The 10,733-nt window shown below is 37.0% G+C and overlaps 1 protein-coding gene across 2 annotated transcripts; it reads right to left on the bottom strand.

The window, feature by feature from the left end:
* Positions 1–1,034: 1,034 nt before the first annotated feature.
* LOC113678201 (cyclin-dependent kinase 8) lies at positions 1,035–10,428 on the bottom strand. Of its 2 annotated transcripts, XM_027195079.2 has the most exons (13): positions 10,226–10,428; positions 10,054–10,129; positions 9,757–9,867; positions 9,235–9,375; positions 8,142–8,199; positions 7,356–7,487; positions 6,630–6,773; positions 6,401–6,470; positions 5,606–5,678; positions 4,659–4,756; positions 4,085–4,169; positions 3,022–3,117; positions 1,035–1,386 (listed from the first exon to the last, which is right to left on the bottom strand). In XM_027195079.2, exons 1-13 carry the CDS (start codon positions 10,387–10,389, stop codon positions 1,231–1,233), a joined length of 1,404 nt encoding a protein of 467 aa, XP_027050880.2. In that variant the 5' UTR covers positions 10,390–10,428; the 3' UTR covers positions 1,035–1,230. The 2 variants fall into 2 exon arrangements, with proteins under 2 accessions (XP_027050880.2, XP_027050881.2); XM_027195080.2 differs by lacking the exon at positions 3,022–3,117 and having other exon boundaries at positions 10,226–10,427.
* Between the last annotated feature and the right edge of the window lie 305 nt (positions 10,429–10,733).

Here is a 10,733-nt window from a genome sequence, read left to right as displayed (position 1 = left end):
GTAAATTGTGCTGATCCTCTTTTTAGTATCATGTGTGAATCCCTTGTTACGAGCTTCGTAATGTGTTTTTCCTGCGTCCAGGTATGTTTTTTTTTAATTGCTCCTCCTTGGCCTTCGCCCCTGTGGATCATTTTGGTTGGACTAGCGGAGGCCTTTGATGACCGTATGCAAATCATCTATTGTTAGGCGTTTTGAGGCATATCTGGGGCACTAGGTTGAAGTATTGTTTCTTTTGGAATGGTTTACTAATAATTTAAATGTTCAAAAAGATGCTCATGCTTGAAAGCATGCAGTTTGTTGTTGTTGTTGTTTCATTGTTTGAACTCAAACAAAGTACAAACGCTTTTTCCCACTTAATGCTTGCAAACAAAAGGGTTCGTGAGTTTGTCCCTTTCGCTTGAGTTAATTGGACAAGTTAAACATTTTGCGAGAGACAATTTGAGATTCGTGAAGTCAACATCGAGGCGGTGAAAGAGGTCACGAAGTGTTTGTGATCTTTATCAGCTGAAGGGTGTGTAAGAGAGAGACATCTCCAACATCAAAAGGGTAAGTTATACAAGTATCAAGTTTTTAAATTATGTCTTGGTCGCTAACTGGTCGATTTTGACCACCTTTGGGTATTTTTAAGCTTAAGGTATGGCTAAGCACAGTTATCGATGTCACTTTTATGTGCTGTAATTCCACAAATTTAAAAATTTAACCGGGGAAAAAAAAGGCTCTGAATTGAGCACACTAACCGTTACTAGATAAAATAAGGGATGATATTTTTCAAAGCCTCCCGGAAGTGGCCAAGCAGCTGAACAAGATTCAAAATGGTGGCGTCCTTAAATTATTTTTTGGCACATTTTGAAATCTCATTTGGCGGTTCTTGTTATAATTTGACGCTAGAACAAATATCACATGGTTTCCATGTACATCCGGTTTTACTGATCATAGCTAAAGCAGGATAATGATTGCAAAAGCAAGTTATTCTCGAGTGTAAAATACAAAAGATTATTATATCATTACTGAGGCAGAAGAGGTTTTGCAAATCATAACAAACATCTTTAACAATTTTATTCATTTGTACAGAGCAACAGGAATATATTTTTTAAAGATCCTTATAAACAAGTGTAAGTTGAGGGAGAAGACGCAAGTAAGAGATATGACCCATTTTGACAGCAAACGGCACAGTTATAAGTAGAAAATGACCAAGAAAAACTCTCCAAGAAATCAATTCATTATGTTAATTCAGAATTGCCTGTTGGTTGGGGTAGACTGGTTCTGAGTGTTGTTTGTTGGAAACTGCTGATGAAGGAACCGCCCCACGTGACTCGGCTGCTGGGCGCCAGAGGACTGAGTCTGTTGATTATTTTGTCCTTGGAATTGGAACGACTGTTGCTTTTGCTAAGAAATCAAATAAAACACGAAGAAAAACATGTTAGAAAGAAGATCTACCCCTTGATGACATGACCCTTGAGATAAACTTAGAACTGCGTATTTCGCTTTTACTTTCGTGGACCTCTCTTTCACCAGCCTAAGGGGGGCCCATTTCTGAAGGTTCGAACTTCTGAAGGTTCGAAGGACTTCAAGAGCCCGCAACTGTTCTGTTTTCATTCAAGATTGTGGTTTCAAAAGTTTCTCAAATTATACAATAAAACCTCTGCTGAAGAAACAAAATTGACTGGTAAGGGTGCCAAAATCTGCTTCTCCATCCTTAAAGTTTGACTTCAAAATATGGCTTTGGGCCCGTTAAGTTATCGGGACTTTCGAGAAACGGACCCCAGGCATAGATAATCAGATATTGACTGATGCAACTTGGATAACTGACCATGCAATAACTGAAAAAGGACACCGGGTTGATAATTCAACAATTAATGTTGTTCTTCACGGATAAATCAACCCTGACAGCAATAAGAATGACTTTACTTTACGTAAGACATCTTGCTAAGACGTAGTCCATCATGAAAATCACGAGAAAAAACAACTGCCTATTAACGGGAATCAAATTTATTCATATGCGATCAAATTCTCTAAACCAGTTCCATTAGACAAAGAAAGGTTTGGAGAATTTGTTCAATGAAAACATAAGGCTGGAACCAAACGACGCTGAGGCCTTAACATGTATATGTGTAACTAGGGAAAGATAGTTGAGTTTGAGAGAGCACGTGATGGTTAACACAGTTTCTTACAAATATTATTGATCAACATGCATCGCACAGCGCGTATTCATACAGCGTTTACATGTTGCTGGCTTCGTTAGCGTTTGAATGTACATTTCAAAAGCAGATGAGTTCTCCTTCAAAGTTTAAGGGTAAGCTGTTGACATCGAATCAGGAATCAATTTCTTTTGTTTGATATCCTTATTGATTTTACCACTTAATTTAACTTTTGTAGGCGTGCCCCAAAATCTTGCAGAAAATAACTAACTTTTCTGTTCTATTCTTGTTGGTTATTGTTTGCTTGTAAGTTTGATTTTTGTTTTAGAAGTTGTTTTTGTTTTGAAATGTTTGTTCGTTGTTTAATTGGTTTTTCTTGTTTTATTCCTTTCTTTTGTTCTTTTTGTAACACCACTGCTATCTAGTAATATTAGAAAGTTAAGCAATGAATCCACGACGAGAAAAGGAAATATTCCTGAAAACACCCTTCCCTTCCAGATTTTTTCATATCTGAGTTCCGATCGCCTCAGTCTTCCCCCAGACGCAGACGTTCCCCACCGTTTGTCCTGAGTGATTGTCTGAGGGGAAGTGTTTCCATGTACGACTAGAACGATGCAGACGATCAGAACGATACAGACGATCAGAATAATGCAGACGATCAGAACGAAATTAGGCTCTTAAATGTACCTGTGCGGCTATTAATCTGTAATGTTTAAGTTATAGGTTAAAAGAAAAACGCGAGTCAGTGATGAAAATGCAGCTGCGAAGGTTTCAATTACTAATCACGTGCGTCAAGGAAACCCAGGGGCTCGATTCAGTGGTGCCCCCAGATAACACAGAGAACAGTCCCTATCACTGAAACAGTGACGTCATCATACATTACCTGAAACTGTTCATTGGTGTGCGCAGAGACAACGCGCACTCTTTTAGCACTCGGCTGTCCGTTAGTGTCCGAGTTCTCTTGCTTGCCTGGGTTAGTCTGGAAGTGTTAATTCAAATGTTGGCCGGGCTTAGCGAGATAAAGACACTGTAATTTTCACTGTGTACCTCGTCTAATACTGGCCTGCTACTGTCAATGTGGGGAAGGGAATGTGATTTGTTAGAGTGAGTTGTGGCTAAATGCATGTGCAGACTGAAAAACACTATACGATGTGATGTTAGCGGAAATCACTCCTGGGTTATTTTCTCAGGTAACTTGTTTTACAATTGTTCCTGTTGCACAGTGTGATAACTGTAACTTGGATGAAGTTCTGCTGATACAGGATACGCCACAGTATATAACAGCCGGTCAGGTTGACATGTATATCAAAACAACTAACATTTATGAAAATATACGACTAAAAGGAAGGTTTGTACTAATTTAAACGCATGGAAATATTACCACTCAAGAAATACTCAATTTTGGTGTATATTTTTTCTAACACTTTCTCATACTTGGGATGTCTGACACCTTTACATGACCTTTCACAACTGTTAAGTAGGTGAGTATTCTGCGACCCCAACTGAATATCACTTAATGTGGGCATAATTGTACCCTATACGCGAAAATACTCAGTTTTCTCGGTAATGGTTTGTAAAGGTATCAGTGCACAGTCAAGTCGTTTGATAAACAGAAGCTAATGCACTTCAAATATTGGCCCAATATTGGACGATTATCAACAAAATCATCTGACAATATTGTGATGCCAAAACAACGAGGCGCATTAGCCCTTTCCAGCAAATGCCCAACGTTGGTTCAATATGTCGACAGTATCATCGAGATGTAGCTTCGTCTTTTATCAAGAAAGCTGCACGTAAGATAATTCCGTGTGTAGTTAATCACCAAATGTTAGTCATTTTGTGCTGATCAAAAAGTTATAAGGTAATGATTCCTATCCTTTAACAACGGCATCCTATTAATTTTGCTAAGGTTGATGCGAGGTTGTAAGATGAAAGAATTTCATTACCTTTGCAGCGCTGGATTTGGAATCGCTATCATCATCATTTAGAAATTCTCGTTTAGGATAAGGAATCGTCATTCCTCCAAAGGCACTAAAACGAGACAAACAAACCTATCATTCAGTTCACTGTCTTCTTCTTTTCCCTCAATAGTGCAGCTAATGAACACGTTTAGCCGCAATTGGTTGAAAGCACAGAAAACATTATCAAGACAGCATCACATGTACTGTTTATTCAACCTGGTGGGCAAAAGAAGTTTCTAATTACTCCCCGACCCCACCCCCCTTCTCCTAAAAGCCCCTTCCCGCCCCCTCTCACCTGGACTAAAACTATACATGCAGCTTTTCAGTACAAGACATACTTATATTTGAAAGTGTGTGTCAAAGAGCGTTTTGAATATCAAAGAAAGACTTACTTGTATAACTAACAATAGATTTGCAACAATTAACAAGAAAACTCGTAAACCAAATTTGAGCCGTTGAAAATCTTTTTCTGACACCTCATTTCTCTTTGATATGGGGCCCCGGAAATACACCAGCCCCCACCTCCCGGAGGCTTATCGTAGGGGTTTAAAGTACTTACTCTGGTGTTGGTAGCGGCTCTTCTTTGAAGTAAGGGTCTTGCAAAGCCTGGTCGGAGGTGATTCTTTTGTTTGGGTCCATTACTAATAATTTAGCCAGCTGTAAAATTATAAAAATGTCAAATTTTTATACTTTTATCCTAGACTTCCCTGCAATGTAGGAATATTTTGGTGAGTGAGCGATTCGCGACGTATTTCTACGTGAAAATTTTTCATTTTTACTGAGAAAATGGACGATAAGCAAGAGGAAAATAGGGAGGTGAGGGTGAGATTTTAGGAAACGTCTTTTCCTATTACCCACCCACTCCTCCCTCCTTCCAGTCTAACTCTTAACCCATCATGGCAGCCTGGTGAAAGATGTACAAGTTTGCTTGTCATTGGTAGCCGTGTAGTATTTTAGTGCTATTGAATTGAAGCCTATTCTTTAAAACAATAAAGCGCCAACAATAGAAAAACAAAAAACTACCTCAGACATACTAATGAGGCTGATGTCTCAAAGTCGTGCGCGCACGTGCGATTTTTTTGACGCGCACGATTTTTTTTTATTCGCAATTGCATGCGCGTTTTTTGCGCGTTTAATTCGCGTTTTTCGGTTAACGTATACGTGAGCGATACTGTAGGCTCATTAAGCTAACTTCTTTCCTGACAGCCACCTTCACTGCAAGATATACATAAAGGAAACAACAGCTCCTCTTCTTCCAGCAACATTAGGATACATGTTATCTCCACACCTTCACGTAGTTATCACCTAAGACGTACAAGTAACTTAAAGATACACACATACATGCAGCACCTGAGCAGCTTGGAGAATAATAAATAAAACAGTTGCAACAGCATCTCGTATATGCATTACGCTTTTACATTCGCGTACATAAAAAAGTGTCAGTTATAACCTCTAAAGCAGTCTGTGCGTACAGGATACCAAACAGTAAAGACGTTAACGTCTTACCAGTTGAAAGGCTCTACTTTCTTGTTTGACTTTGTGTTTCTCCATATATTTCCATAGACTTGCATTGACATAACTGGAAAAAAAAAAAACAACAGCAACAATAAAAACACTTAACTGATAGTCCTAATACTTGGTGCTAGGAAAAGCGGTGTACTTGATGTACGGTTACGGTAATAAGTTTTGCATACAAATAAAGAACCAAATACTTAAACTAGTCCATGGAGCTTCTTCTTGTGGTTCAAATATAGCATATCTTCTCTGATAAAAAAAATATTACAATTTCCTCGATTGCGATTGGTTAAAAAAACTCCTATTTTCCACTTATTCACTTGCCAAGTTGTTATCAGACAGTTAGTTATTGGACAGTTCAATGAGCCAATCACACTCAAAGTTGTTGTACTGTTTAAATCAACCAACCTCATTCAAGGTTGTAGTTTGAATCAACCAATCACAACCATTTAAAAAACTACCCCTCCTTTGTTAGTCTTTTAATGCAAATTTTCGCTTTCTTTCACAACTTGCCTATTCTTCTTTTCACAGAAATTTCAATTTTTATGATTAATTGGTAATAAGACTCTGTGTTGTCCAATTTGGTCTGTAATCATACTCATGATGAATGAATCAGACTCCTGCTGCACAGTTGCCTGATTTTGTCAATCACTTGTAAGATTACAGACTGAAGTGGACTCCACTCAGTCCTATTACCATTACATATACCATGCTGGCTTGACCAAGAATAACTCATGACTTGCATAATATTGCATAATAATCAGTTAAAATGAACACCATCCTTACTTAGCTTTTCTGAAGTCTTTTTGCAGTGTACCATGTTCTGGCATTTTTCTAATGTCCTCCCAGTCTTTTTCTGAAGGAAAAAAATTTATTTATTTATTTATTTATAATAATTACATTACAATACAAAGTGATCATTTGGAATTTCATGTACACACAGGTCTGAATGTTATGGGCATGACACTAGGTCAGATCTGACCAGAAAGAACTTGCCCCTTCATGAAGATCTCACCTTGTGGAAATCCCATCACGTTAAAAATTCTATCCAGCTGTTCATGGTGATATGGATTGCTTGTCTTGATATCTTCTTGGCGACAATGGAATATTGGTTCACACGTCAACAACTCAGCAAAAATACATCCTATTGCCCATATATCTGGAGAAAGAGTGCAATGGAAAGAGCTTGATGGTATAACTACATGTGCAATATCTAGTCCTTGTATGATACCAAGGCACATGTACTTATAGACTTGCCAAATGGCACAGAATTCCATTTAAAAGTGCACAGCAAACCCAAGATGCTACATGTTATGCTCATCATTTCTATAATTATACCTTAACACCCTTACAGGCTAGGAGCAAATCAATTAATTCAACATAATTATGAAGAAACTTGAAATTAAATGGAGAAACTTGAAGTGAAATGGTCATCAGTAAGAAGAAAATCTACAAGTAGTTACACACAAAAATGATTTCTCCCCCAATAAATACTACAAACTGCACATGCCCTAAAAGCTGATGCAGTTTTTTAAATTTTAGACAATTTTATTTAATCAAAGGTACCCTCAATCATTTGATTACCTCCAACAGTGGTGAGTCAAGAATCAAATAAAAAAAAGTTCTTGCCTCAACTCACTTTAAGCCACCACATATTGTAAAAAAGGTTCTAAAGAGTTCCAAAATATTTCAATCAAATAGAAACATTGGTAACTTTCATCCACAGCTATATTTTGCATACCTATAGCTTTTGTGTAATGTCTAGCACCAAGCAGTAACTCAGGGGCTCTGTACCAGAATGTAACCACTACTGGATCCAGATCAGCAAGTGGTTTCAATGGAGCATTGAACAGCCTGGCAAATCCCATGTCAGCTGATGAAATAACATGCAAATAGATAAATAAACAATAGCCTCTGTTTGGTGCAAAAATATGCAAGATGCATGTGCTGCATTTAAACCAATCATGCACAAACAAAAGTATTTGATGGATCATAATGAATCTTGTAGGACTTTTATGGTTAAATGCCAATAACAAAGTTGTACTGGTGAGCCGTTTTATCAACTATGAATTTTTTTCTTTTGAATTCATGAAAGGCTTTGGTAATTTTATCAGCATACATTGTAACTCTAGTTAAATTCCTTATTTTGTTTTAACATATGTAAGTGACCTGCTTTGTTCTTCAGTCCAAGGTTGAAATGGTTTTTTTTTATGGCATTCCTTTGTGAACTTACATGTACATCACTAAGTATCACAAAAACATTTGCCAGAGCAACATGTTTATACCTTGAAATTTCTCCCTAGAATGGTTAACAACTGTCTAATGATTTGTAAAATCAATTTTCTATAAAAATTAATGTACATCACCAAAGTTTCTACAGATCAATATCTGTATCTGGGCAACTGCCCACCTACCCCTCCCCTAACTCAACAACAGTCAATTGACAACAAGTCAGGGTTAATGTTGGGTTAGGGGTGGGGTAGGTGGGCAGTTGCCCAGATACTGATATTGATCCATTTCTACTAACCAATCTTCACTCTTCCCTTTTCTGGCCCCTCACCCATAACAAGGATATTAGCTGGTTTCTAAAACAGTGAACAAAGGAAAAAAATAAAAAAAACAAGTTACGGCTTGATCTAGATCTTAACCAGCTGTGCACATATCTTAGCGGATGTTTCCTTTAAATAATAGACTTAAATAAGACTTTGGCAAGTCAGTGAATATTCACAATTCCTTCCTGGTCAATATCCTGCCATATCTGCTTCTTGAAAAGCAATCTTAAAAAGATATGCTTGCAGCATATCACTGAAAACAACAGGCATTTATCCTTAACATAGGGCATGCCTATGATAGATTAGGTTTGTTACTTGTTATTCTATGAAATAAAAAGCGGTTAAATTTTCAAGAAGGAAAAAATATCACCATCAGTCTGACTGATCTGAAATGTTTGAAACTAAGAACAACTTTTAACCCTATAACTTCCATGAGTGACCAAGACAGAATTTTTCCTTACAATATCGTACAATAAGTGATGGGAATAAAGAAAAATATAAATTTGGGGATAATTAGTTGATCCAATACTAAATTCTCTGAACTAATATTGTAACAATTGTATGGTTGGGAGTAAGGAGAATTACAAATTTGATCTGGGAGTTAAAGGGTTAACTGAAACATTTTCACTGCTATGTATTTCTTCTTTCAAGTCAAGTGAGTGAAATGTTTGAGGTTGTGTAACCCACTAATGGCAAAATCAAATTTTATTTTCCTTTGGGCCAGATAATGTATGTTCATTAATACAAAATCACCTCTTGAAAAACAGAAAGTGTAATTTACCACAAAATTGCATGTAATTTACTGCAAAACATGCTTGTACTTAACCCTTTAACTCCCAGAAGTGATTAAAAAGTAACTTCTCCTAATCATATCCATACATTATACAACAAAAAAGTTATGAGAATTCTCAAACTTATCAGGTTGAAGTTGTTGTCTTGATCCAACAACAAATTCTCTGAACTAATTCACAAGGAAATGTGTAGCAGCTGGAAGGGAGAATTAACATTGGGTCTTGGGAGTTAAAGGGTAACAGTATGCAATGGGATGTTCTCATTATAGATAGTTACCAAGTCTCTATGCAGAACCCAGTTAGAATGAAGATAATGGATGCCATCCAAGATCTGATAAAGCAAAGACTTAACCATCCCTTTAGGAACAGGAACAGCCTTCTTTTGGGCTTTGGATGCTCTATGATATTTGATGATGTGCTTTGGGAAAAGATGAAAAGAAAATACAACAGTTCAACACACAATCAAAAGCATATACGTTTTTGTGTTCACTGAGACTAACATCATGGTACATAGTGCATTTGGCCACAATCTCAAATTGTAAACGTCATGTAAAAATGGTAAAATTTACCCCGCTCTTGGTACTAACTAAAATCCCTTGAAATTCGTGAAAAATCAGCTGATAAAGGATTTCTCTACCAGTTTAAAAATTCATTTTTTCAGTGTAACTGTTGTCCTTAAAATAAGGAAAACACTGGGTGATGAGCTACATGTAATCAATTAACAGCCTAGCCAACAGCTGTATGTTGACAAATATTTGTTAAACAAATTCAAAGCTAAAAAAAAGGGTTTAAAACTCACCCACAGATCGTGCTCTGCAAAATCAAAAAGAAGCCAAACTTTTCTATCGGCATGGGAAAGGAAAACGCGTTGCAATGCAATCACATTCGGATGCTTCAACTCTCGGAGAAGCTGAATAAAAAATACATGAAAGCATTATCAGAAGGGTTGATTACAAAAATTTGATAGCTGATATTCAGTTTTGAAATTTTGGAAAAGGAAAAATTAAACCCAAACTGGTTCATGAACACATGCGCTCGATTACTTCGAATTCGTGATTTCATTGATTTGCCGACAACATAAATTTCTTTTACTCACTGCTATCTCGCGGCAAGCTGACATCGAGATCCCAGTTCCTTCGATCTGCTTAAGGGCGAAATATTTCCCATTTGGACTAGCAAGAAAAGCAAACAAAACCAATAAGACAACTGTAAAATAACGATTTGATGTAAACAGCCTCGAATGCAAATGACATAATTTTTGTTCTTACCAATCTTTTTGTTTAGCTTTGTAAACATGCCCATAAGTTCCTCGACCTACTTTGCAACCTTCAAAATCAAATTTATCCTCTACTCTTTCCCTCTGCTCATTCGTTTTCAGTTTGAATTCAAAGTCCATGACTGGAAGACAAACACTTCTTTCAGGGACCAACATAAACGGCCGCCATATTTTTAATGGCTTTGGAGAGCCTCGATTTTGTGTTACCTTGCTACGCAACAACCAGCGGTGTTGCAAGCCATCAAAACAATGTTGTGTCTGTGTGAAATTCTAAATAAATCTAATATATATAAAAATAACTACAGATGTAATCGGTACAACCGTGTGCTTTATACTTTCAAAAGCAAATAAATTTTCTCAGCAGAATCATACTTTGAGGTTTCCTTCCATGAAGGAAGGATTTCAAATCAATAATATTTACAAAATTCTCAATGCAGATTGGTTGCTCCTTCAAGTTGTTATCGTTATTTGTAATAGTTGTTTGTTCCTTAGGAAGCGTC

The sequence above is a fragment of the Pocillopora damicornis genome, chromosome 8 (genome assembly GCF_964200805.1).
Source record: "Pocillopora damicornis chromosome 8, jaPocDami1.2, whole genome shotgun sequence".
Taxonomy (NCBI): domain Eukaryota; kingdom Metazoa; phylum Cnidaria; class Anthozoa; order Scleractinia; family Pocilloporidae; genus Pocillopora; species Pocillopora damicornis.
Note: the sequence above shows the minus strand (reverse complement) of the source record. Positions and strands in the feature narration are given on the sequence as shown.

Excerpts from the sequence above, each read along its gene's own strand:
- LOC113678201 (XM_027195079.2), bottom strand. The coding sequence starts at position 10,389 with ATGTTGGTCCCTGAAAGAAGTGTTTGTCTTCCAGTCATGGACTTTGAA. Across the intron at positions 9,868-10,053 it reads CAGCTTGCCGCGAGATAGCA|CTTCTCCGAGAGTTGAAGCA; the intron begins GTGAGTAAAAGA and ends TTTTTTATTCAG. Across the intron at positions 4,170-4,658 it reads GAGCCGCTACCAACACCAGA|TGCCTTTGGAGGAATGACGA; the intron begins GTAAGTACTTTA and ends GTCTCGTTTTAG.